The 26,315-nt window shown below is 57.5% G+C and overlaps 1 protein-coding gene across 9 annotated transcripts in view; it reads right to left on the reverse strand.

Moving 5' to 3' along the window:
* Window positions 1-463: 463 nt before the first annotated feature.
* Window positions 464-26,315, reverse strand: part of Agrn (agrin) — a 30,000-nt gene continuing 4,148 nt past the window's right edge. The window contains exons 1-39 of one of the 9 annotated variants that reach the window (XM_010627657.3): window positions 20,541-21,043; window positions 19,969-20,016; window positions 15,642-15,857; window positions 15,312-15,536; window positions 15,002-15,226; window positions 14,667-14,873; window positions 13,464-13,682; window positions 13,195-13,389; window positions 12,904-13,104; window positions 12,672-12,820; window positions 12,489-12,594; window positions 10,206-10,322; window positions 9,963-10,127; window positions 9,718-9,861; window positions 9,510-9,634; window positions 9,331-9,436; window positions 8,915-9,247; window positions 8,547-8,684; window positions 8,009-8,136; window positions 7,770-7,884; window positions 7,561-7,680; window positions 7,124-7,468; window positions 6,825-7,017; window positions 6,378-6,593; window positions 5,749-5,978; window positions 5,520-5,654; window positions 5,215-5,314; window positions 4,952-5,116; window positions 4,713-4,824; window positions 4,497-4,508; window positions 4,182-4,298; window positions 3,872-4,064; window positions 3,705-3,792; window positions 3,487-3,510; window positions 2,775-2,807; window positions 2,287-2,511; window positions 1,909-2,012; window positions 1,510-1,696; window positions 464-1,410 (exon numbers count right to left, since the gene is read on the reverse strand). In XM_010627657.3, coding sequence (XP_010625959.1) covers window positions 1,539-1,696; window positions 1,909-2,012; window positions 2,287-2,511; window positions 2,775-2,807; window positions 3,487-3,510; window positions 3,705-3,792; window positions 3,872-4,064; window positions 4,182-4,298; window positions 4,497-4,508; window positions 4,713-4,824; window positions 4,952-5,116; window positions 5,215-5,314; window positions 5,520-5,654; window positions 5,749-5,978; window positions 6,378-6,593; window positions 6,825-7,017; window positions 7,124-7,468; window positions 7,561-7,680; window positions 7,770-7,884; window positions 8,009-8,136; window positions 8,547-8,684; window positions 8,915-9,247; window positions 9,331-9,436; window positions 9,510-9,634; window positions 9,718-9,861; window positions 9,963-10,127; window positions 10,206-10,322; window positions 12,489-12,594; window positions 12,672-12,820; window positions 12,904-13,104; window positions 13,195-13,389; window positions 13,464-13,682; window positions 14,667-14,873; window positions 15,002-15,226; window positions 15,312-15,536; window positions 15,642-15,857; window positions 19,969-20,016; window positions 20,541-20,688 — 5,880 coding nt within the window. In that variant the 5' untranslated portion in view covers window positions 20,689-21,043 and the 3' untranslated portion in view covers window positions 464-1,410; window positions 1,510-1,538. Of the gene's footprint in view, window positions 1,411-1,509; window positions 1,697-1,908; window positions 2,013-2,286; window positions 2,512-2,774; window positions 2,808-3,486; window positions 3,511-3,704; window positions 3,793-3,871; window positions 4,065-4,181; window positions 4,299-4,496; window positions 4,509-4,712; window positions 4,825-4,951; window positions 5,117-5,214; window positions 5,315-5,519; window positions 5,655-5,748; window positions 5,979-6,377; window positions 6,594-6,824; window positions 7,018-7,123; window positions 7,481-7,560; window positions 7,681-7,769; window positions 7,885-8,008; window positions 8,137-8,546; window positions 8,685-8,914; window positions 9,248-9,330; window positions 9,437-9,509; window positions 9,635-9,717; window positions 9,862-9,962; window positions 10,128-10,205; window positions 10,323-12,488; window positions 12,595-12,671; window positions 12,821-12,903; window positions 13,105-13,194; window positions 13,390-13,463; window positions 13,683-14,666; window positions 14,874-15,001; window positions 15,227-15,311; window positions 15,537-15,641; window positions 15,858-19,968; window positions 20,017-20,540; window positions 21,044-26,315 lie in introns of those variants that run through there. The other 8 variants (XM_010627655.3, XM_010627660.3, XM_010627656.3 and 5 more) reach the window with 8 other exon arrangements.

Here is a 26,315-nt window from a genome sequence, read left to right on the forward strand (position 1 = left end):
ACACACACACACACACACACACACACACACACACACACACACACACACACACACACACTTTTTATGTCTAAATCCCTAAGTCCCTTTCTTTCCTAGCTCCTCCTGAGATGCCTGGCCTACTGCCAATGGTCACCCATAATCCCATCAGGGCTCCCTTGTTAGCTCTCCTGGAAGTGCCAGTGGTTGGCCCCCCTCACCCAGCCAATGTCCCTTAGCTTGTCCCTATCCTGTGCTGACACAGGGCGGCTGTTCCATGTGCAAACACATACCACAGCCTTGCTATCCCCAAGGAGGCCCCTTGGAGTAAAATGTGCACCCCACCACACAGTTCCTCAGTGCAGGCCCTGTCCTCCAATCAGGGCCTCTAGGGAATCTTGAAGTCTGTGCCCACATTATGAAGCTGGGCAGAAAGCCCCCAGGTTCAGAGCTGGTACTTAGTGTGCAAGGACAGACATAGCCCCTCTTTGTTTACAGTCTTTATTTCATGGCATTTGACGAACACATACTGGAGTTAGTAACAAGACCCCATGCGGCTCCCTCCTGCCTCCCCCTCCCCATCAGGGGAGCCAGGCTGCCACCCCACCAGCCTTAGACGGCCTTGCATGGTTTGCATGGAGGGCAGGGAGTGGTGGGATGGATGCTGCAGTTTAAGGCATTTTCAGCTCCACTGCCATCTCTGCCACACCTACACCTGCCCTTTGGCTTTGGTCAGGCACCATGCTGTTCACTCTCAGATGAGCACAGCCTCCCTCATGCAGATTGCTCTGGGACCAGCACAGAAGGACAAAAGGTGTGACCTCCGGGCACCAAATGAGGCTAGTGGTCAGGCCCAGACACCCACCTGAGGGAAGAAGGCCACATCATGCTCCCTTAGGAGCTCCTCACTGGGCCTGGAGTGTATGAAGGGGAGCTAATCCAGGGTGGGTGGGCAGGCCTAGCGAGGGTGCCCTGGATGAGCCCAGCCCTGGCCTCTGTCCCCCAGCACCCTGGGGCTAGCAGACACCCTTGGGGGTGTGGGGCATGGGCCCAAAAATAACATTGTTTCTAAGTTACAGTACTGGCACAGAGGGCCCTAGGCTCCAGGCTAGGCCAGATGAGGCTCACCCACTGCATACACAGGCAAGAGTGTAAGTGGGAACCAGGAGGCCCAGGGGCTTGCTTACATGAAGGCCCCATCAAACCCAGCAGCTCCCCTGCTCTGGGACATGGACCTCATCCAACAAAACATGGTGACATTGGGAGTGGGGTCTGCCAATGGGGTCAGGGACACAAGGGACTGACAGGCGGACACGCTAGGGACACACAGCGCAAAGGGCTGGGGCATGCCACCCTGAGGCAGAGGGGCAAGTCCTGAGGCTGCCATATGGCCGCTGCGGGTCCCTGGGCACCAGGTGTCTGCAACACGGCTGCCTGGACAGAAAGGAGGCCAGGTCAGCGTCCCTCTGGCCACCACACAGGCAAGAAAATCACATGAAAACCAACAAGTTTACAAAAATAGAAAATAATTACAGTAGGGTGGGTGGGGGCTTGGGTGCTGGTCAGGGGCTGGGGCAGGGCCGCAGCTCTGGCCTGGTGACTGCATCTTCCAGCAGGTGCAGCGGGCGCCCACTCACCACCACGTCCCGCAGGCAGCCCACAAAGCCTGTGCTATAGGCCTTGGGCAGGACCTGGCCCATGGGCAGGTTCTGGAGGCCCCCTAAAGGACAGATAAAGGAAGTCACTCAGCTGCAACTCAGGGATGTGGTGGGCAGAGGGGCACTGGTGCCCGGGAACAGAGACCAGTAGGTGGGTCCACACATGCACTCCTGAGGCTACAGCGCTGTCCTGTTGGGCTGACTCAGGACAGGACTTGTATCAGACATTCTGACACCACTGTGGTCCTTCTCTGGCCTCCCCCGAAACACTCACCGAGCCACAAAGCTCCATCTGTGTCCAGCTGTGTGGCGCCCAGCGGGGAGGAGCCAGTCACAGGGGCTTCGTTGCCCACCTGAAGGGATCCTTCCCTCTGCTCCCTGAGGGTGCGGGTGGGCAAGAGGATCAGTGCTGTTGCCCCAACACTCAGCCCCATCCCATACCATGTAGGCGCTGCACCCTGAAAGCCACACCAGGACTCATGCCTAGGGGCCAGGATGGCAGCAGCAAGTCCCTGGCCACAAGTGCTTCCCTCACACATACTTATCCTTCCTTCCTCCCTCTCACTGCTAGTGACCCTCAGTCAAGGGGAAAAGACATGACCTGGCTACTGAGTTAAGGTGCTGCCCGTTGTATTCATGGTGAGCCACTAACCTGTGAGCTCTGACCCGAAGCCAGTGATTGGTGTTGACCTTCACAGTGGAGCGCAGCACCACGGGTTGGGAGCCCAAGTCATAGCTCAGCTGCAGGCGCCCATCCACAATGGCCAGAGCCACATAGTCTGTGCGCTCTGTGGCTTTGCCACTCCACAGCACCAGCCCTTGAGTGGCCTCAGTGCGCAAGCTCAGTTCAAAGTGGTTGCTCTGCAGCGCCTTCTCGCTGTGGGGGAAGCGAGTCAGGCCTTGAGGAAGGCAGTAGGGCATGGGGTAAGGAGGCAAGAGGGCTGGAGCTGGTGATGGGACCCAGGGCAGCTGCATGGGCAAGGGCAGCTGCATGGGCAAGGGCAGCAATAGTGGGGTAGACGAGAGGCAGACAGATGGAAGGATAGAGCGGCAGAGAAATGGAGAGAGAGACCAAGACAATGGGCAGGCACACAGCAGGGTAAGGGCCGGCCAGGGTCCCAAGCACTGCCATGTGCTCACCTGTGAAGGGCCCCGGAATCTGGAGTTTCCGGGCTTAGAAGCAGGAAGAAAGGGAAGCAGTGAGGAGGGTAGATAGGTTCAAGTCCCCTTTTCAACACTGGCAAGCATCCACTGAGACATGCACAATCCCAAATTCTACTGACCCATCCCCTAGAGAGCCTAGGCAGTGATATGTGTGCAACAAGTGTGTGCAGACATAGCTGAGGCATTGCCTGGCCGGGTGCAGAGGAGATGGGGTGAGGCATGGTGACGTGGATGGGGACAGAGCGCTCACCTACCAGGGAGCAGCACTGGGTATGCAGCACATGTGCATACACAGACACACACAAGAACACACACACGTGCACACACATACAGGCTCATACCTCCTCTCACACACACCTGTGTTCACAAGTGGGCCGTGTACACACGTGCGCCTACATTCATAGCAGATATGCACACAGCATGTGTACATGTGGAAACTTGCACATAAATACACAGCCCATGTGTGCACTTGAACTGCTGCTGCGTGGGGGGTGATCATGGGGGGTGACGCAACCAGCCCTTGCATGGGTCCTGGGAGGGGGAGGTCCCCACTTCATAGTCCTCGACACCCATCCACCATCCAGGATGGGAAGCTCTGCCCTCAGTGGGGCTAGAACTGTGCTGCCAGGTGGGGGTGCACATGATGGACATGGCGGCATGGGTGAGATGGGGGCCAGAGGCTACTTACACTGGGATCTCATTGGCCAGTTCGCTTGGAAACAAAGAGACAGAGACAGTGAGAAGGGAGGAGGGCAGAGGTGGGACAGACACTGGGCCTGCCCTCCTGGCACAGAGCCAGTGAGCTTGTGGGGCTCTGATGTCCTGCCCTGTTCTGCTGGTATGTACAGACAGGATCAGACAGACAGCAGTGGGAGGAGGGGTGCCTGGCTCTTGGAGGCGCATTACCTCTCCCTCACAGCGTTCAGGTACTCGATGTAGGTCTGCCCATCAAAGGCCAGCGTCTCTAGGTCTCTCGCCGACTTCTCAACCAGCCCTGAGAGATAGGCTGTCACATAGGCCCCCAGCAACCCCAGGGCCTCATCTGGCCTCAGCCATGTGTAGCCAGAGCTCACCTTTCTCACAGTGCAGCCCTGAGAAGCCTGGGGGACACAGGCACTCATAGGCGGCTTCCCGTGGGAGACATGAGGCTCCATTGAGACAGGGGTGGCCCAAGGCTTTGGTGCAAGGGTGGTCAGCAAAGGATGAGATACCCACTGCCTGCAGCACATGATCCTGGGTAAGCAGCTGGCGGCCTCCCAGGGAGATCTGCAGGGTTCAGGGGCAAGAGCCTTAGTTGCCTAGAAGTACTCTCCCTAAAGGTCTTTCCTGTACCCTACCCCCACAGACAGCCCTGGAGTTGGGCCCCAATCCCATCCCTCATACCAGCTGGATGGCACCATCGAAGCCAGAGGACACTGCAGCTGCCCGAGCCAACTTGCTGAAGTCAGGGACACCCCCGACATAAAGCGGCTCCTTCAGGTTGAGTACGGTGTGTGGCACCTGTAGGAGGCACTGGGTAAGGGGCTATGTGAGGCCCAGTGGTCAGGGACAGGCCAAGCACACGCCAGGGTGCCCTGAGCTCAGCCCCACTCCCTAGGAGGCAGTGTCAGTCACAGAAACGGAGACGCAGGAGTTAGTGGGAAGGGGCTACTCTAGATGGGTGAGGAGATGATGACAGGGTTAAGAGGCGGACGGTACCTTGCGGGATTTCTGACATCCGGAGAGCGGGTGGGGGTGCAGAGCAAGAGCCAGAGAGCAGTGAGGGCAGAGAGAAGACAGACGGAGGCCCAGGACAGACGAAAGAAAACAGTTCTGTAAGAGCCAGCCACAGGCTGCCCAAGGCCCTGGGCAGAGAAAGGGGTGGCAGGCAGAGTGGGTGGAGTCCATGGCTTTCTACTTCTCCCAGACACTCACCGGGGACTCCCCTAGCACCCGGGGCCCATTGCCCACACGCAGCGCACCCTTGCGGCCATTTCGCTCCAGTGAGACTTTTTTCCAGATGCCCAGGGCCACAGGCTCCTTACTCCTGTGGGGACAGCACTGTGAGCAGGCCCTGGGCTCTGGTAGCCCAGGACAGTGACCCCACCTTGTGCCCCCAGCCATGTCTCCACCAGGGATAGTCCAGAATCTGCAGCCCAGCCACAATGGCTCACCTGATGACTGCAGCCCCCTTGCCCAGGTCATAACGGAATTCTAGGTGCCAGTCACGTAAGGCCAGTGACACAAAGTCCCCCCTGCCATCCGTCTTCTGCCCATTGTAGAGGAGCAAGCCACTGGGGCCACGGGTCAGGAATACAATCTCCAGCTCCATCTTCTCCCTAGGGTCATACAGGTTTGTGAGAGTGTCCCACCATTCCCTCCCCTACACTCAATGTAGCCCCTCCCCACAAGCTCTCCCACCCCCTGCCCTACTGACCCCAGGTCTCGTCCAAAGGTGTGCAAGCCTTTCAGTTCCAGGTAGGAGAAGCCACTGAAATCAGCCAGGAAGGGCTGGGAGCCATGGTCCCGCTCTGAAACTATGGAGAGCCAGATGTGGGGAAGTCTCTCAGGGCAGCAGGTGCTGACTCCTAGGATCTCCCGCACCCCCACTGCCTCATAACCCTGTGCCTAATTCAAGTCTGGCACTAGTCCAAGTCCCAACTCCCATGGAACCAAAAAGCTGAACCATAACTCAACCCAAACATTTGACCCTAACACTTCACACTGTCCTGTGGCCTCTACCTGTCTGGCAGAGGGCTCCCTCACGCCCAAGGGGGCACTCGCACTTGGCACCCCCCTCAGGCAGTACACGGCATGGGGCTGCTCCATGGCAGGGGTTTGGCTGGCAGGGGTTCTTCTTGCTGGCACAGGTCAGACCTGCAGGGAGAATGATAGAGGTCCCAAGAGGGCTAAGTCCCTGCCCAAGACACCTGGTTTCCACCCCTAGCACCTGGCCCAAGCCCACTCTCACCAAAGTGGCCTGGTGGGCACTGACAGTGGAACATGCCAGCCTCGAGTGCTTGGCACGATACTCCACCACTGCAGGGGTTGGGCACGCAGGGGTCATCTCCACACTCGCCTATACCAGAGCTTTGGGCTGCAGCTCTCTGCCAGCTGCCCAGCTCCAGCTGCTGGTTGTTGATGTCCAGTAGGCGAATGCAGCCCCTCAGACCAACCCCAACAGAGGTCTGCTCAAGCACCCTGGCGTGAGGATAGGATCAAGGGTCAGAGACAAAGGCTAGAGATGCCCTCTCTACACTGGGTACCCACAAGCTGAGGTCAAGGCCACCCCCATTTCCAGATAATCACAAGGTGGCCGGTCCCATAAACAACAAAGTCAGAAGGTAGGGTTGAGGGTTGGTTAAACATCAAGACTGAAGGTCAGAGCCAGCAGAACCAGGATGCCATCACAAACAGGGCAGGGGCAGGACAGATCACGGGCTGGGGTTAAGGTCAGATTGACAGCCACCATCCATAGCCATCCCACCCCGTTAGCATGCACAGGGTAGCTTGGGCCGCAGAGTCAAAGGTCAGCACGGAGGTCAAGGTCAACACTGGGGCCCGAGTCCATCAGAGCCACTCCACCCTACTTCTGCTCACACAGCAGCCTGGTCCTCTGGGACGCCACCCACAAAAAGGTCTGTGTCCAGGTTAAGGCCATCTGTGCCACTGGGACTCTCGCCAACAACAGGGCTCTCACCATCCACGGAGAGTGTGCCTTGGCGCCAGTGCCTTGATAGTTCTAGGCGGTGCCACCGGCCCAGTTCTACAGGCATGGAACTGGTCAGCACTGCTGGCCCAGAACCTGTGTCAAACCTAGGGCAGGAGCAGAGACTCTGGGAAATGACCTGGCACATGCTACCAGGATCGCCCCAGCTTCACCAGGACTGGCCACACCCACCCAAGCTGCAGTTGACATGGCTCCATCCACACTCTGGCCCTGCCCTGTAAGCAACAGAAGACCCTGACCATTTACCCTGCCCCCACTCATCCCTTTGAGCTACCCCACAAGCTGGTGGACCCCTCTTCCCCCCCGCCCCAGCTCACCTGAGCTGCACCCGTCTATTCCTCAAAGTCAGTGCCAGGAAATCTTTGCCGTGGTTGTTTCCATTGTAGAGCAGAAGCCCCTGTGGCTCTAGAGTCCGGAATTCCAGGGCCAGGCGCAGGGTATGGTAGGCACGGAGGGTGGGGAAAGCCAGGAAGGAGTGGCCCCAGAAGGCAGGCACAGAGGGGCGCAGCACTGCAGGGGGCAGGGAGGCCGGCTGGAGGAGGGCACCCCTGTGGGTGCACAGCCCAGGTACCCCCTTTGACCCTGAATGCCTGTCCCCTGTGCTGCCCATTCTCACCCTCCTCGCAGATGGTGCCACCCTTGCCCGCTGGGCAGCTGCAACTGAAGCCTTGGCCAGAGTCCTGGTCCTGGCAAGTGCCTCCGTGGAGGCAGGGCTGGGAGGCACACGGCCTTGGGGGCTGCTGGAGGCCTGGAGGCAGGGGCCGGTGTCCTGCCGTGCGACTGGGGGCCGTGGTGGGCAGCCGGTGTGTGGTGGGGGTTGCTGTGGTCCTGCCTATAGGTTGGCTGGTGTGACTGGGGTAGGCCCGAGGGGTCACAGCAGAGAAGGGCAGTTGGCCCGAAGTGGTGGCTCTGGCTGTGGCCACCACAGCTGTAGCTCCCGTGGCAGCTCCTGTCAAGAAGGCTGGAAACCAGTCTGTGGGGTAGGCAGCTGTCAGGCCCTGCAGGGGCAGGGTACAGGGAAAGGGGACCCAAACTTGCTCTCAGAGTGCTTACCAAAGTCCATGAATCGCACATGTTCCTGCAGAGGTCTCCTCACCACCAAACCCCTCCGCCGGGATGCCTGGATCTGCCTGAGGAGGGCCCGGCCCACGTCTGGAGCCCTGAAGGCTGTGGCTGAGGAGGAGGAGGCAGTGAGCATGGTCTGGCCCCCTGCAGCTCCCACCCATAGTCTCCTATGAGAGGTCCTGGGGTAGGGGACTCACTGGGGTCAAAGTGCACATCCACAATAGCTCGGACCAATCTGCCAGGCCCCAGGTCCCTCAGGCGGACACTCCGGAAGTCCTTTTTGACATCGGAGTTTCGGAACAGGTCATCCAGCTGCCAGTAGGGAAAGGGTGAGAACATGGGGTGCCACCTAAAACCAGCTGCAAGTGGTCCTGGCCATCAGGTATCCTGTCCTGGAGCTCCTGTGGGTCTGTCCCAGGAGCTGCCTCCCACTCACCGAGCTCTCAATACTCCGGGCAGTCTCCCCAAACAGCTCTGACTTGGGGTCAGACATCTCGGGTGTGTAGAACAGCTCTTGCCCCTCGACCCCCTCCAGCTCCAGTATGCCCTGGAACGCCTTGGTGGCTGTAGGGGAAGGGCAGTGAGGCTCTGCCTGGCACCCACCTGGCCTCCTGGGCCAGCCATGGGCACAGGCACCCGTGGCAAGCCACTTGGGGCACAGGGGCAGGTGGATGTTAGTCAGATGGTCATGAGGTTAGTGGGGACCCCAGGGCAGGGCTGGCGTCAGTTACCAGGTGGATTCCTCGGAGCAGGTGCCCCAGGTCGGCTTGCAAGGAGAGAGACGGTTAGGCAAGGGTCTTGGCACGCACATGTGTTTGGAGGCTTAGACCACATGTGTGCTGAATCCCCACACGCATGTGCTGATGCCACCAGACTACAAACCCAGTACCAACCTGCTGCCAGGGGGTGGGAACAGAACCCTGGTGTGTCCAGGCTGCTCTTCAAGCTTCACCCTGCTCCCAACACCCACTTACCAGGGCAGTTGGAGCCCTCTGTGTCCAGCGAGGGTGTCTTGCCATCTGAACAGCAGCCCAAGGGGGAGTTGTAGCAGGAAGCCCTCTCCATGGGTGGCCCAGGAGTCACCACGCTGATCCCCGAGGGAAACTCAAGTCCTGAGGAGGTAGCATCTGAATTTAGCCCCAGGTGGCAACTTCTTTGGACTCTGTCCCCGTTCCTAGACTCACCCCTGCTCGTCCCTGACCTGCTCCCATGACCTGGAAACCCTGCTTGCCCCTGACCTCCTCCCATGACCCCAAACTTCTGCTCGCCCCAGACCTGCTCCCATGATCCCGAACCCCTGCTCACTCTGAACTTGTTCACAGGACCCCAAGCCCCTGCTTACCCCCAGAGCCTCCCCCACTGGCCTCCTGGTCTCCACTGAGCTCATCGTCACCGCTGCCATCAGTGCTGCCGGATTCACCAAAGGCCGATGAGGCAAGGCTGGTGCCAATGGAGGCTGCTGTGGGGGGTATGGTTAGCACAGGCTGTACAGTGGGCCTGGGGATGCTGGATGTGGTCCGAGGTCGTGATGTGGGCGAAGCGGTGGGCTGGCCATGGGGGACGCTGCTGGGTGCCAAGGGAAGGGCGCTGGGGAGGGATGGCAACGCCTCACTCAGGACACGCTTCAGGGTGGTCACAGATGCAGATGTTGGGTGTGTGCCGAAAGCACCAGCATCTACAAGGACAGGGTGTTGGCGGTTGCAGTCAGGGCAGGCAGAGCTTCCTGCTCAGTTCTGAGTGGTGGCTTCCAGGATGTACCTTGGCATGGGCCAAGACTCTGGGTGAAGATGACCAGGCCCTGGCGGCAGGCGATGGTCTTCAACTGGCACTCGTTGCCATATGTGACGCCATCTGACCCACAGACCTGGGTCACAGGATGGATATGCTCAGGCAAGTCCTCCTCCACCCAACCGCCCTCCACATGCTCTGACCCTCACCTTGGTGGCATTGGCCTCTGGGCACGTGAGGGCTGGGCAGACACAGTGGGCAGAACCAGCTCCCTCCACACAGGAGGCTCCAAACTCACAGTGTACCTCCACACAGGTCTTGGGCACCAAGGAGCCTGAGGCAGACATGGGAGACCCCCAGCTCAGGCTGTCCTCCCCGCACAGGGAGCCCCACATCACCACTGGCCCTTGCCCTCACCTGCTTCACAACCAGCAGGGCCCAGGGCTTGGCCATCTGGACACTGCCCACACTTGGGCCCAGCCACGCCTGGCTTACAGGAGCACAGTCCAGTCATCTGCTCACAGTCATCCCGCACGGCACCCCGGGGGTCACAGCTGCAGGCTGGGGGAGAGGGAGGAGCCTGATGGCTGTACCTGTGTTGGCTTCCCATTGCTTCAGAGGCCTGCTGGGTAAAGGCCAGGCCAGTGGGGGCCATCACTTACGAGTGCAACCACTCAGGTTGTCAGTGACGATGCCACGGAAGTTCCAGAAGCCAGGCTCACAGCGATCGCACTTGAGGCCCCCCACACCTGGTCGGCAGGAGCATTGGCCTGTGGCTGGGTCACAGGTGCCACCATACGAGCCATGTGGGTTGCACTGGCAGATGCCTGTGAGGAGAGGGAGCAGAGGTCACAGTGACCGCACAGCTCTGACAGCTCAGGACTCAGGGCTGGCTTGGTACTCACTAGGGCAGCCAGCCAGGCCCACACCCTGGGCAGTGGTGACATTGTCCTGGCAGCAGCCATAGGGGGTCTGGGCACAGTGTGGGAGAACCACAGGCAGCAGTGGGGCCAATGTGGGACCTGTAGGAAGGCACAAGGTTGAGACTTCATGCAGTACTGGACACACACCCTCGGCTGGCCACTCTGCTTCAACCTCCCCATACCATCACCACTCAGCCCTCTTGACCCTAACCCCACTGGGGCCTGAAGATCTGAACTGGGGTTACAACATCAAATACAAGGACACATTTGTGAATGTAGGACCCAGGACACACGGGCCACTTACACACAGAATACCCCAGAACATAGACACACAGCTCCAAATATACAATTAAAGCCACACACATGCACGTGCACACACGTACGCGTGCACACACACACACACACACAGAAAAATGTGTCTTTGCAAACTGGTACACACATATATGGAGATGTGTGTATGAGGTGTGACAAAAATAAGGTGAATGTTTCATAAATAATTTATTATGATAAACACACTGCTGTTACTTTCCCTCAAAATACTCTCCCTCACTTTGAATAATTTTATCCCACCGTTCTTGACACTTTTTGAAGCAGTTCTATCTTCTTTTGTAAACTATCTTTAGTTGTGCTGTCTTGGCTGCCTCAATGTTGTGAACTGATTCGAAACGTTTGCCATTCATAGTCATTTTGACTTTGGGAAAGAGCCAGAAGTCACATGGTACCAGATCTATGAATAAGGTGGATGAGGACACATGTCATGTTTTTACAAGCCTGGCTTTCCAGTAGACAGCACTTGGTAGTGGGGGTCACTGCATTTTTAATCACACCTTATAAAGACTATTTACAAAGAGGATTTCCAAAACTGCTTCAAAATGTGGCAAGTACATGAGATAAGTGTGTTCCAAGCAAGGGGGAGTATCTTGAGAGGGATTCATAACAATGTCTTCTACTGTAATAAATTTTTAAAATATAAGCTTTTACTACATATATATCTTGATCACACATTATACATGTGCTTCCCCCCCACCCCGGGTACTGGAGATTGAACTTGGGACCTTGCACTTACCAGGCTGGCATGGTGCCACGTCACCCCCATATATGCATTTTTCTTGAGACAGGATCTTACTCTGTAATTCAAGCTGGACTTGAACTCACTATGTATCCCAGCCTGGCCTTGAACTCTTGGCAATCCTCCTGCCTCAGCCTTCCACATGCTGAGATTACAGGGATGTGTTACCGTGCCCAGCTGTGAATGCACATTAATACATGAAACTGCTGGGAGCGCTGTGTTGCAGATCACTATGGCCAGGCCTAATTTGCCTCCTCCCGAGGATGAGACAAGGCCCCAAGTGAAACAAAAAACACAAATCTTGTTCACTTCCTCTGATGGGTGAGGCAGAGCCCCTTGGGAGAACAGGCAAGACAGTATGTTACAGCAAGCCTGACCAAAAGATGTGTCAGTGGGCTGGGGATGTAGTTCAGTGGCACCGTGCCTGCCTGGCAAGTGCCAAGGTCCTGAGTTCAGTCCCCAGTACTGGTTAAAAAAAAAAAAAAAAAAGGCTGCATCTAACAACAAAACGTGTCTTCCTCCCCTCCCATTTGCCATAAAACCATCAAAGTATGATGTTCTGCAGACCTTAGCTGCTCTTCTGATTCCAGTTACAGACCAGCCCCTTTCACCTCCCCCTGCGCTTCCCTTATCTCTACCACTATAAATAAATATGCTGCAGTTACCAGGCAGTCTTTTTCTCCCATCAAGACGAAGGTTTTTGTACCTCAGCTTTTTGTATCTCTCTGTCTGTCTTTTTCATCACCCACCGTTTCTCCCCTCCATTGGCCCTTCAACTGCACAGGCCGCAGCAAAACTACTAAACCATACACATTTACACATACCTGTGCAAGCATGCATCTGTATACATGCACAAGCACACTCATGAGGACTTGTGTGGGCACAAACTTATGACAGACGTGTCACCTGTACTTGATCACTGTCATTTTCCACCCACAAGTGCCCAAAGGGTGCCCTGCCCCTGTGCTCTTGGTTGCTTCCACTGAAGGTTGGCCTAGCTCAGATAACACTTCCTGCACACTTGCCAACACTGCAACTGCACAAGGCAGAATGTATCAACAGTGCACACTTAACATAACCTTGATCCACAGGCCCAGGAGAGGACATATGCATACTCATGCACACATAGACCGCTACAAAAATGCACACGCAGACGTCCCCACGTGCCCAGGCCCTCCTGTGCAGGGCCCACTCACTGCGGCAGGCTCCCTGAGCTGCGACGTACAGTTCTCGCTGAGACTCGCACCTGGCCTTCTTCAGGTCACACTCAGTATCATAGGTAACCCCATCTGAGCCACACACCTGGAGGGGGTACAGGTCAGTGTGACAGCAGCCCTCTCCTCATGCCCCCTTAGAGCTCAGGGCGTGGAGGTGCTCACCGGGCTCCTTAGGACACTCTGGCAGCTGAAGTCACAGACACAAAGCCCATCTTCTGAATCCTCATCCCAGACGCCGCCACGCTGCTGGCATAGGTCCCGCTCACAATCACCATCCTCCCCAGAGCCAGAGCCTCCTGAGCCACATTCGGCTATGAAAAGAGAACTGAGTCACCCAGGGCCTCCTTTTGGAGGTGGGTACCCAGCAGCTCACATTAGCTGCCCCCAAGCCTACCTTGCTCACAGGGCCCGGCCCGGGTCTCCTCAATTTGCATCTGCTGCCGGCAGGCAGCTTCCCGCAGGTCACATGCACTAGGGTAGGTGATGCCGTCACTGCCACACACAGGGCCCGGTGGGGGGTGCTCACACCGAGGACATACACATTGCCCTGCTGAGCACACTGCTCCAAAGGCACACACTGTGTCCCCACAGGTCTCTACAGGAGACAGAGCCAGAATGAGGTTAGCAGAGCTTGGCTGGAGAGTCCTGGAACCCTGGCCCACCTGGCCCCTGAAGCCCCACTCACGGCAGGGTCCGGCCGAGACCACTTGCAGGCTGATCTGCTGTGTACAGGCATGGACATGCAGCTCACACTCGTTGGCATACGTGTGCCCGTCAGAACCACATACAGGCTGGGCTGATGCCACGCACTCAGAGGGGCATACACAGCGCCCAGTCTCAGCCTCACAGAGGGCTCCAAAATGGCACAGCCCACACTGGTCTAGGGAGGGGGCTCAATCACTATGCTGGCCAGAGCGCTATCCTACCCACCAGACCCACCTGCCCACCACTGACCACAAGGTCCTCGGCGGGCCACCTGGATCTCCTGCCCCAGGGCACAGGCCATGGCCTCCAGCTCGCACACGCTGCCATACGTGACACCATCACTGCCGCACACGGGGTCGTAGACACCTGTGCACACCTGCTGGCATTCACATGCAGCCTGCCCATTCTTTACTGCACATGTTGCCCCGAACGCACACCGAACCTCGTGGCATGGAGATGGGGCCTGGGCTGGAGAGGACACGGCACTCAGCCTACCTGCCCTCCTCACCAGCTGTGGGCAAAGCCCCCAGTCCCACGCAGCATCCCTTTCCCAGGGTGGGGATGGCAGAGAGGAAGAGCCAGATGCGCAGGACACAGCAGGGAAAGGGACAGACACACGACAGAGGCAGATGGGGACAGAAGCCTCCTGACTGCCCACAGCAGGGCACTGACCCCTGACCACCAGCAGACCCAGGACACCCATGCACATGGGGCTCTCTCTCCATGGGTGGGAGGAGTCTGCACCCCAGAGTCACCCCCAGGGCTGCACGGGGGAGGAGGTGTCTGTCCACTTGCTCTGAGGACCACAAGGCCAGGCAGCAGCGAGCCACCCCCCCCAGCCACGCCAGGGGCAGACCTCAGGCTGTGGGCTCTTGGCGGGCAGGCGCGGCACCTCATCCTGCCAGCAGGTCAGGCTGGAAGACACAAGAGGCGGAGCCAAGAGGGAAGGACCAGAAAAGACAGACGCAGAAAAAGAGACCAGAAAGATGGAAAGTGCACTGACCGAGTTGGACAGAGGCAGGCAGGGCCACAGCAGCCCTGGCCCCCATGGGACACACCTACCACTGCCCAGCTGCCTCCACCCTCCATTGGCCCCTCAGATCCCAATGGAGATGCTGCCTAAGGAAGCTGGTAGCTGTGTATCCCAGGCATATGGGAAGCCTAGTGTCATGTCCACTCCTGCCCACCCAGGCCGTTTGTGCCTTCATGTAGTACAAGACTGACACACAGGTGCAGCAGAGGGCTTGCAGTAACCTGCGTGGGCAAGTGCAGGCCTGCATCTGTCCCACTCCCCAGAGGTCCCAGGCACCCTCGTCACAGCCTCCCATCACCCAGAGTAACCACCCTGACCCAGAATTCAGGAGGTGTAAGATGAAGGATGAAGATGGCATGTGATGTCAGACAAGGATTGACGTGGGTCCAGGGGCTACAGACTGGCCCCAGGGTGCTCACCACACAGGCCCTGGTGCTTGGGGGGTATGGCACGTTGCTGCCGACACTCGGCCTGCTGGCGCCAACAGTCATTGTCATATGTGTGCCCATCCTGGGCGCACACGGGCCTGTAGGCCCCATCACAGGTGACACGGTCACAGGAGCAGTAGGGACGGCCACGGCGAGACAGGCACACAGCATTGAACTGGCAAGGCTCAGGGCACTGATCTGTGGGCAGGCAAGGAGATCAGAGAGGCCAGAGCATTAGTCCCATGCCATCATCAGCAGGAACCTGTGGGCACACAGTGTGCAGGAGAGGGCAGTCACACATGGGAGAGGAACTGGGAGCCACACACCTTGAGGCTGACACTGGCCAGAACGCACTTTCTGGAGGAGCAGGCCCCGGACGACCCCAGTGCGGCCCATGATGCAGTCATTTTCGTAAGTGATTCCATCATCCCCGCACACAAGTGAGTGCCGGGGAGGGCAGCTGTCTGGCCGTAGAAGCATCTCCGGGCGCCGTGTGCGTGGGTTCACACGACAGATGCGGCTCAAGTCAGCAAGGGCTCCTTGGCAGGGGTCTGGAGTAGAAGGCCAAGTCAGGCTGGTCACCACGTTCACACATGGGAGGAGTGGCACTTGCAGGTGGCAGTGGGTTGCACTCACCACAGGGGCCGTCGAACTTCTTGGAGATGTTTTCCTGGCGTGCACAGGCATGGCGCAGAAGCTGGCACTCATTAGGGTAGTCGGTGCCATCACTGCCACACACAGTACCTTCTGGGGCCCCATGGCAGGTCACTGGGCACAGGCATGTGGCAGTCTGCCCATCAGCCAAGCGTGCACAGGTGCTGCCAAAGCTGCAGGTCACGTTGGCGCAGGGGTCCCTGGACCCTATGGGCAGCAGCATGGGGTCACAGGCCGCCTTCCCTCCCCATGCAAGTACACACATACACACAGGAACACACATGCATGCATGACGAGCATGCGTACACTCACCACAGGGCCCACGGCGGAGCAGGCGGATGCGCCGTTGCAGGACACATTGTGCACGCTGCAACTCACACTCATTACTGTAGGTGGAAGCATCCGAACCGCACACAGGTGCCACCACAGCTGGGCAGGTGCTCTTCTTGCACACACAGGAGGCCTGGCCTGGATCTTCTGTGCTGGGCTCGCATATGGCACCAAAGCCACAGAGCATTCCCTTGCACACTGGAGTTGCACACGGAGTGAATTCCCAAACCCCAAGAGCACAGCTCCCGACTGGCTTGCACACACACTCACAGGGTCCCCTATCAGATCCAGGATCTTCTAGGAGTACATGCTCTCATCACCCTCCCCATACCCAACACTGTAGACAGGGCATCTGTGTTCTCACAACAGGGCAGGGTCCTCAGAGGACCCCCAATACAGCAAGAGAGGCCTGCTCTGTTCAGTAGTCCTCTCCTGTATCAGCATCAGAGTCCTCGTCTGATTGGTACCCTCTACTTCAAGCCCAGTTCACCAGCTTCGGGGCCCCTTCTTAGAAGGTGCTAGGTCCACCACACCTGTCCCAGACACCTCTGCTGAAGACCAGCTCCCTGGCCTTCCGAAGCCAGACGGCACCTTCTACCCTCTCACTCTAAACCTACCCCCCCATCCTCTGCCAGGTTTGCCAGGCCCCAGGGGCCCAGTTCTTCCTCAATCGCTCCCTTTCCCCTTCGCTCTTGTTCCCTGCACTGTGGTCTCTCCTCCCCAAACTCAACTTGTGAACACCCCTTACCATCCCAAGGCCCACAGCCAGCCTGCCCCATCTGTGCCTCCCACCCCTCAGGCCTCTCTAGTCTCAAGCCAAAGGTGGCTTCTCTCCCTGGGGTCACTTGGGCAAATATCTTAGCATCCTCCTGAGCCTCCATATCATAAAGTTACTTTACTTCCTAACAGTCCAGTTCTTCATGCTACAGAGCAGTGTTCCCATCACAGGCCTCCACAGTAGCTCAAGTTGGGTAGCTCAGGGAGGGTCCAGTCCTTGGGCTGACACGGGGACGTTTAAACCCAGAGTCATTAAAGACAGTGCTGAGGGCAGCCCTGATAAGCATAGCCCTAGGGATGGGTCAGGCTGGCTCCTCAGGCCCTACCCAGGTTGATGTGCACCCATGGGTCAGGTAACAGCTGTCTGGATCTAGTAAATGCTTAGTTGATCAAATTATCATTAATAAGGCATGAAGGGCAGGCTCCCCATTACCTCCCAGCAAGCTCAGGAAATGAAGCAGAAGGAAGCCCCTCTCCATCTCCTAGAAGAGTGGGGGTGCACTGGAGGCTGGAGCCAGCCATTGCCATGACAGCAGCCCACCCCAAGCTTCTGCTTGCCTGTCTGGGCATCCTGGCTTCCACACCAGAAGGCTAAGTGAAGAGGGACCTGGGCCTGCCCTTTCTAGCCTACCTTGCTCCTGTCCCCCACTCACTATGGGCTATGCTGTCCTTCACTGTGCCTCAGCATCCCCTTCTGTGAATGGAGACAACAGAACTGGCCTCCTGGGGATGTAAGGTTAAAGAGTAAAAGCATAGGGTGCCCAGACCAGGCACTATGTGGAGTGTGGTGCTGTGACACACACAGTGGTAGGATTGCCATCACCATGGGTCTCTGCTCTGCTCTGGCTCAAACCATGTCTACCAGTGGCCCCTTTGTGCCTGGCCGTCACCTCCCTCCCACCTCTCCTCCCTCCCATAGCACCCCTCTCTGACTCACCCCTCTCTCCCCCAGGCCAAATCCAATGGGCAGTTATGGATGCTCTTAGGCTTCAGCTGTACTGCTTAAGTCTTCCCCAGGTCCAAACCCAGGGTCAAGGACTCAGTCACCCCCCCTTGCACCTAGGCTTCTCTGCCTGCCATTATGCTTAGGATCTAGGCTCAGCCTTTCTCTCCTCTGCTCGCCCCAGTCCGGCCAGACCTCTCCCACAGTCCTGACCCTGAAGCCAAGGACAGCTGCTCCTGAGGGGGCATTGTGAACCACCCATGGAGCCTCTCTCTTCTTCCCATGCTCATGCCATCAGGCTGGGTGGGGGGCTGTTCCCATACACCTGACATCTTCACCATGGCTGTGAACTGCCTCCCTTCCCATAGGACTAGGAAGCCACAGAAACTCACTTAAGTTTCTCAGTTGAATATAAAGGCAGGGACAGGCAGAAACCACCTGTAGACTGGTGCACACAGGGACTGCACACAGGCAAGACAGAGCCTGTGATATCAGCCACACCCTGCATGAGCCCTTATAATGCCTTCCTGAAGTGTACTAAGCAGAAGAGGAAGATGGGGCATAGGGAGGTCCCCTGACAGTCACACTGCTAGTAAACAGAGCTGCCATTAGGTGCCCCCATGCGTCTGGTCTTTGCCCACATCCCACCCCTCAAATGCAAGTGGTACAAGGGGCACCCATGAGCCCTGGGCCTCCAGTGGGTTACCTCTGGGGGCCCTCCTATGTGTGCCTGCTCAGCTTTGTGCAACAGCTTCTGCTGGGCCCAAGTACTCTGTAGCATTGGAGGCGGCATCAGCTTTTTATAGCCGCTTGCAGTGGGTATATTTAACTTCCCTCCTGGTCTCAGGGGGTTGGGAGATGGAGCAGATGCCCCAAGCCCTACTTGTGTCCAGGTATAAGAACTTCTGTGTACAGTAATGGCTACGGCCATTGTATGCAATGGCCATGGCCACAGCATGCAAGAGACAGCCAGGGTGTGGACAGCCATGTGTAGGTGTGGGGAGGGCAATGTATGTCAGGGACAGGGAGTGCTCAGCAGTCTTCTGGGCTCCAGAGAGAGGCTGAGGGTGTTAAAGGGGGAAGGGAAGTGTCCTCCACCTGAGCCAAAATGATACAACACATTTTTCCCATGGGCTATGGACACTCAATACCCAGCCCCAGGCCTTAGCCAAGCACCTATCCAACATAGACTGCCCCCTCCTCACAGTCCATACCACTGAGAGGGCTTGGGCTTCTTCCTATAAGATGTGAGGACTGCTGGGCTTGGTGGCCCATGCCTGTAATCCCAACACTCAGGAGGCTGGAGGATAGCTGCAAATTCAGGGCCAGCCTGGATTACATAGTGAGCTTAAGGCTAGCCTGAACTACATAGTGAGACCCTGTCTCAAAAAGTGGGGGGGTGGCTGTTCTGGGCCACACCCTCCTGGCCCCAAGTCTAGAAGAGGGACAGCAGTCTAAGACAAGCTGGTTGCTCATCTAGTCACATACTCTGCCAGCCATCGGTTCTTGGAGCTCTGCAAATTCCTGAAGTCACACACCACACAGTGGAAACATGCTCCCCTGACACAAAGGGCTCTTGTGTTTCAGGAGGGTAGACAGCACCACCCTATTACAGGCTCCCCTCCCCACATTCCAGGTGGGGCTTGGCACGCTGAGGCCTTCACAGTCTCATGGGAGCAGCCTGAAGAGAGGCCATGCCACATCTAGTCACCCTGCCACATACAGCTAAGATGCAGGAAGTGGTGTAGAATAAGCAAGCTAGGAGTGCACTGAGAATACAGAGCCCTATCCCCAGAGGAGACCCACAGCCCTTCCCACAGGATTCCCTCAAGTTGTTCTCCCCACCCATGTCTTGGTCAGGACAAAGCCACAGCCCCTACCCTACATGTAGTCAGCTCTGGACTTGTGATGTCTATGGACCTGGACACTACCCTCCCTTTAGAGGACCCTGAGGTGGGAAACAGAGTGGACCTGGAGCTCCTGCCCCCTGCTGAAGGACCAGGCTGGGTGAGGGGCTGTGGACCACTCCTTGTTCTCAAAGCCTGCACCAGCTTCCTCTCCCTGACATTAGAGTAATTACAGTCCCACACTCCAGCACCTTGTTGGGAGGCCCAGCCACATTCCACAAAGCAGTCCTAAAGGTCAGCCCGCCTCCTCCATCACTTGCACTCTCCCACTCCAGCCTGCACACACCCAGGCCCTCTAGGGCCCTCCTCAGACAGCTGTCTCTGGTCCAGCTGAGCTGTGCCCTACCTCCACCAGTCTTCTCCCTGGTGTTTCTGCTTCTAGCTGCTGTCCAGCCCCACTCCTTCCTGAACCAACAAAAGGAGGACACAAGAGAAGAAGCCCCACCATGGCCAAACTCTGATCTTACTGTCCCAGGATCCCATAGTCTGACATCACCTCACCATGGCAGGCCTCAGGACTTTTCCCACTATTGGAGACTGAGGCCCACAAAAGTTAGCCCGCTGCTCATGTGCACTGGCCAGCAGCCGAGACAAAGCTTCTGGCACTGCCCACCCTGTGGACTCTTCCAGACACCCCTAGAGCACCACACTGCAGCACAGCCCCAATCCCCAATGTACTCACCATCAGGAGGCATCAGAGGGGCTGATGTGAAGTGGGTCCCAAGTTTGTCTGCAAAAGATAAATCTCCAAGTTAGACCCTTTGCAATCTCCTCATCCCACCCCTTGCCCAGAGATCTAGGCTGGAAGCCGAGGCACCCAGCCCTGACCCTCCTATACTAACTGAGGTTTTAGAGGACAAAGATAGAGGCCCCATGCCTGTCTCTGCTCCATCGGTGGCATGGCCCTGGCCTGGCATCTGTCTGGGTGCAGCAAGAATCAAACAGCCACCTGCTTCCCCAGAGGTATACAGCTCCAAGCCCTGTCCCTGCACCACCCCATTCCCCATGCAGACACCCCTGCCCAACACTACAGAAAATTGTTTCTGCCCCCACAGAATGAGGCTCAGCCCTGCAAGGGGTACAAGGAGCCCCAAAAGGCACAGATGGCCCATTCTATACAAGCCATGTCATGATCCCTGGCTTTCCTGTGACCCTGCCTGCCCTGGAACCCTTGGCAGCTGAGAAGCAGGGCTTGTCCAGCAAAAGCAGGGCCCTTGGGCCACACCCACGTGGCCACACCCAGCGGCCACATACAGTTGCTGAGGAAGAGCAGCACAGCAAAGCCCAGCGTGGAGGTGGCCAGCAGGATGAGGCAGGCGTTGCAGGGGATCATGAAGTACCGCACCAGCAGCGAGACACCGGGCTGCAGCCCAGGACGGCGCTCCAGCACCAAGGGCGGCATGGCTCGGCTCCGCCCGCTCTGCTTTACGCGTGAGTCCTCACGGATCACCCTTAGGCCTCTCAGGGGCTACTGCACCCATACTGGTCCCCAGAAAAGCGTACAACAGCACCACTCTCAAAGTTCCGCCCCAGCCACAGCCGCTGGGGCTCCAGGCCCCCTCCAGCCCTCCAGATGCATCCCTGAAGGTGTGCAGAAATGTCCGTGAGTAGAAATCCCCAAGGTGGGTTCGGAGACAGACGGAGGACCAGCCCACCCCTGGCAGGTGCCACCAGCCTGCTCCGTCCTCCGCCCTGGACAGAGCTCAGCACACTCGAACAGCGACGACGGGACCCGGCGCAGGGCCTGAAGGCGCGCGCCTGGCAAACGGGAGCGCGGTAGAGCGCGGAAGGTGCAGCGCGCAGAGAAGAAAGAGCGGCTGCGGAGGCATCCGCCCCGCAGCAGCTCCCTCGCCCTCCCAGGACAGCGGTGAGTGAGGGCCTGGGGCTCGGAGGCAGGGCAAGGAGCACAGACAAAGGAAGGCGCCTCGGGGACCCCGGCGCCCGCTGGGAGTCGAGATCTGAGCGCAAAGGATGGGCGGGAGAGGGTGAGGCCAGGCCGAGGACCGAGAGACACAAAAGGGACAGCGCTGGGAGGGGCGAGAGGCTGGTCGTAGGTGTTGGGGTCTGGGTCTAGAGCCATGCTGGGCTGGAGGGCTGCAGGTACTGGGTGGTGGCAGGGCCGCCAGTGGGCCAGGGTCCTCGACTCATCCTCCAGCTGGGTTGGGACTGGGCAGGGCTGAGCTTCTGGGTCACCACAGGGGCTCCGGCTTGCATGAAGGACCGGGTTTTGGGGTCTGCACTTGTCATCGTGTGTGTCTGACAGTATTGCTGCTGCTGCTGGCTCCACCCTGGCATCTGGGGCGCCCAGGTGGGGTGCGAGGACCCCAGATGCCGAGTGGAAGGAAGGTGATGGGTTTAGAAATCTCACCCACTTTCGCCAATACTCGAAACAACCCGTGCACCCTCTACTGCCTTCCAGTGGAGAGCAAACATGCAAATGCGTCGCATGCAAATAAGCCATACGCAAATATCCGCCGGAACTCCCTTCGCAAGCCTTGGGCCTGGCGCGCCCCCCAGAGGCCACCCTAGGAACTCAGAGTCCTGCCGCCCCTGCCGTCCAGCGTCCAGCCAGGGCACCCTCGCAAGCCTTTGCCTAGACTCTGCCCAGATCCAGCTCCATGCAACCTTCGGGATTCTGTTACACCTCCACTATCCGCAACAGTCACGACCTCAGAGGCTGGGGTTTCCCACGTGGTCATCTCTACATCCAACATCTCCAACTCCCCACCTTCTCTATCACCTGCAATCCTTTTCTTTGTGCCCCTCTCACCCTGTGCTGATGTTTGACCCTAGGGCTTTCACACTAACCTACATCCTCAATCCCCAATCTGTTTAATTTGAGACAGGGTCTAACAAAATCACTAAGTTGCACAGGCTGGGCTGGACCTTGTGATCCTCCTGCCTCAGCCTCTCAGAGTGCAGAGATCAAAGGATTGTGCCACCACACCTGGCTCACCTGTCGTTCTTCAGAGACCTCAGTGCCACTACCACACCTCCCACTGGCCCTGCTCACACCCTGCTCCGTGCCTCTCCTACCCAGGAATGACATATTATTCTCTCTATACATGGGTTCTCTTCTCTAGGTGAAGCCAAACCCTTCTAGGACTCCTCCAAACAGCCCGCAGAGTCCTTACCCCAGCTGAAGTCACGTTCATAGCCCCATCAGGTACATTCATCTCATCCCACACTTACTCTCTGGGCTCCTCTCAGCCCATTTTAGGAAGGAAGAATGACCATATCCCTGCCCCGGAATCACTAGCTAAGTCTGTGGGGTTCCAGGACCCTACACACTGGCCAAAAACACCCCCCATGGCCTCCAGCTAACTCTCCCAAGGTTCTTCCATCCCACAGGCTGCCCCCACCCTGCCCAGGCAACTCCTCAGCTAAGCTGCCCCTAAACCTCAGCAATTCCACCTCAGTCAGGAAAGCCAGGCAAGACATTCCACTCCCATATGGGAGTCAGCCCTCTCCCAGCACAGGCCAAGAGTAGAAATCCCCAATGTGGGCTCACATTACTGTTAGGGATCTTTCCACCTCTTGTGCCCCCAAAACCCACTGTTTTAATGAAACCTTGCAGGAAAATTCAAACTGATTTTGAACACCCCCCCACCAGCCACTTGGAGACCTTGGCCCAGGCTGACTTCACCCTCTCCTCAGGGAGCCCCTGTCCCTCAACCAACCCCTAAGGACCTTGGCACTGCCTGTGGCACACTGATAATGTCCTGGCATGCGGTACCCAGGGCATGGTCTGAGTTTTTATCTCTCAGGGCGGAGGTCAGTTTAAAAGTGGAGAGAGGAAGGACCTGGTATGTGGTGCCCAGTGCAGCTCATGCACATTTTTCCATTTGCTTCTGACTGCTGGATAAAGTGCCAGGGACCAAGCCCAGGCAATGCCCAGCAGGCCACACACCCACACACTGCTGTGCATTGCTGCCACCTGCAGCCCCAGGCGTCCTGGGTAAGCTCCACAGAAGTCCAGGAAACTGTGGGAAGGGTGGGTCTGAGTGGTAGTAGGAGCTCTCAGGAAAGGCTGGTAGGCAGGGAAGACATGAGGAGGTACTAGACACTGCCTGGGGTGTTTGCCCCGCTAAGCAGAGATCCTGAGATCTGCCCCTGAAGGGGTCCCAACAGGCAGCCTTCTGGATGTTCACATGGGGGTGTGGGCCCGGCCCAGACTAACACTGGAAATGGGCTCTGGGCAGGGTGGGGGGTCAACCAGACAGGCAGCCTGACCCTACCAGGCCTCTGCTGGGGCGGGATGCCTTCCAGAGACAAAGAGCCATTGAAGCCCTGGCCCAGTGGGGAGGGGAGCTCAGGCTATTGCAACTATTTTGGGATCCTCAGACAAAATCATTCAGCCTTGACCAGCCCACGCTTGCTTATGCCCCAGAACGAACAGGATACTCTGGGCCAGGAACCAGCCCCCTGGACTCTGGGCTCATACCCACAGCAACATGCAATTAATAGCTGTCACACACTAGGCATCCCAACTCTCCCAGCACCAAGGCACACACTCACTGAATGTCTAGCACTGGGTGACACACATGCACCATTAACCCAATCCCACTTCCAGGCACACATCGGGTGAAGGGGAGGTATCCCCTGTTTTCAGTGTGAACATCAGGGCTGTGCTCAGGAACCTGGAGGATGGGTCCAGAGGAAGGGGAGAGTCCGGCCCACTGGAAATCCATCCCTCATTCAAATGTAGATGACTCCTCCCCTCTACTCGGCTCTCCAGAAAGAAGGGTGTGTGGTGGGGTGGGATGGCTAGGAACCTGTATAGTGTGTATGCACAGCCCTCCAAAGCAGGGACCTCGCTCAGCCATCATCTGCAGACACACCATGACATCTGACCTGTGGTGACCCCGCTTCATCCATAAAGATTTTGGAACGCGCTGCTCAGTAGGGAAAGGAGCTGCCTTGGCATCAAGCAAGCATGTATAAGCCCCTGTTCTGGCCTAGTGCACAGGTGTGTGGCTGCCCCTGTGAAGGCAGGACAGTGTCCCCATCCTATGGCCTCTTGGTGCTGGGTCTCAACGTGTACCCTCCCCTCCCCCTTTAGTCTTGGCAGACAATGGGCATTTCAGAACAGGACATCACTGTTGGGTGGTGGCCAGCCACTGGGATGGAGGCCACTCTGGGTGGTTCATTAGCCAGTCTCAGCTGTGGGGCCTCAGGTCATCCTCCTGACCCAAGTGAAGCCTGAGGTGTTTAGGTCAGACCTGTACCCACCAACAACCTGGCCCCTCTGTCTGTGACAGCCTGCTGGGCAGGTAGAGGGACTAAATAAAAATCTGGGGCAGGGGCACAGTAGGGCCGACTGTCTTACCCCCATCTCTTACTATTAAGTTGGCTGAGCCTTCCCAACCCAGACTCCTCTTCATCACCAACCAGCCTGTCTGCCCCTCCCTGGGCAGGGCTCAGTGTCCCCTGTAGGCCCTGGGGAGGATACACTGGGGCATTTCAAATGAAGTCCAGCCAAAGTTGGCGGGCAAGCAAGCGATGTGGCCTCCTGAGGAGACACTGGCACACAGACCAGTGAGGGTAGGGGACTTGCACAGGTCAGAAGGGAACTACCAAAGCCAAATTGGGAACAAGCTCAGAAAGTTTCCAGTCAGCAGCAGGCCAGCACAGTCCTGGAGGGGTGGGCAGCAGCCTGAAGGGCAGATTCTCATGCTTTTGGATCTGGAGAGCCACACCTTGGCCTGCCCATCTGCCATAACCACCGGGGGTGCAGGGATAGCAACGTGGAGCCACCCATACCCTGTCCCTCCCCTCTCAGCTCAGGGAGGAAAACCCATTTCTAGGAAAAAGGAAATGCTGGTGGAGCCAGGGCAGTGCTCAGGTTTGGACAGTGCCTGGTGAGTCAGGACAGCCCAGTGTCCCTGCTGAGAGTTCAGCTATGCTGGGCAAGGGGACCACCAGACACGGGAGGGGTGGGTACAACAGGACCATCCAGGTGGTCAAAAAGGCTGAGTTTGAGGGAGGCTTTATAGAGGTGCTGGCCAGGTAAGTACCAGGGTGAATAGGAAAGGCAGAGAGGAAAGAAGGACCAGAGGTGAAGGAAAGAAGGGCAGAGGCAAAGCCTCAGGGGAGGCAGGATGCTGGGGAGCTGGGTTCCAAGGGGACCTAGGAGCTCCTTCCCACGCCCGTAGCACCTGGGAAGCCACCTGAGTCCAGGTGGGCTCTCTGGTTGAAGTGGCAAGAATTCCTCACACCTAGGGGCCAGGGATTTAGCTCAACGGCACCATGCCTGCTTCATAAGTGCAAGGTCCTGAATGCCAACCCTAGTACTGAGGGGAAAAAAAAAAAAAGAATTCCTCACACCTGTGCCTCTCTGCCTTGCTAAGGGCACACATCCTCTCCCCTCCCACCAACCCAGTGTATGCTCACCCCCTTCCTATGGCCTAGGGGTGTGGCAGGGGCCAAGCAGGGGCCAAGCAGGGCCAAAGGCCCCATCCCTGCCTGATGCCTAGTTGCCCTGTCTGCCTCTGGGCAGGGAAGAGGCATCTGCACCAGCTTTAGGTCTGACAGGCATGTAAGGGATAATACACCTGACTAGGCTGGGTGTGATGGCACATGCTTGTAATCCCAGCACTCAGGAGACTGAGGCAGGAGCATCTCCACAGTTCAAGGCCAGCCTGAACTACATGTTGAAACCCTGTCTCAAAAAAAAGACCCAGGGGCTGGGGATTTAGCTCAGTGGCACCGAACCTGCCTTGCAAACACAAAGTCTTGAGTTCAATTCCAGGTCAAAAATAAAAACAAAAACACCCCAGTAGCCCCAGAACCCTCCTGTCCTCACCACAGCCTCACCAAGCATGACCTTCATTGTCACTGCCAGAACCCACAGAAGCTATCAGCCCTCTGGCAGGCACAGGGCCCAGCTGGACACAGCAGGTAGGACAGACTGGACAACCTATAGCAAAGAGGCTGGGATTCACATGTGTATTCACCTCACTGGCCTGACTCAAGCACCCTCTAGGGAAAGGAAGGTCCAGGAATTTGGCACATCAGACCAGTCAGGTC

Source organism: Fukomys damarensis, unplaced genomic scaffold (genome assembly GCF_012274545.1).
Source record: "Fukomys damarensis isolate Sample0158 unplaced genomic scaffold, DMR_v1.0_HiC HiC_scaffold_23, whole genome shotgun sequence".
NCBI lineage: Eukaryota > Metazoa > Chordata > Mammalia > Rodentia > Bathyergidae > Fukomys > Fukomys damarensis.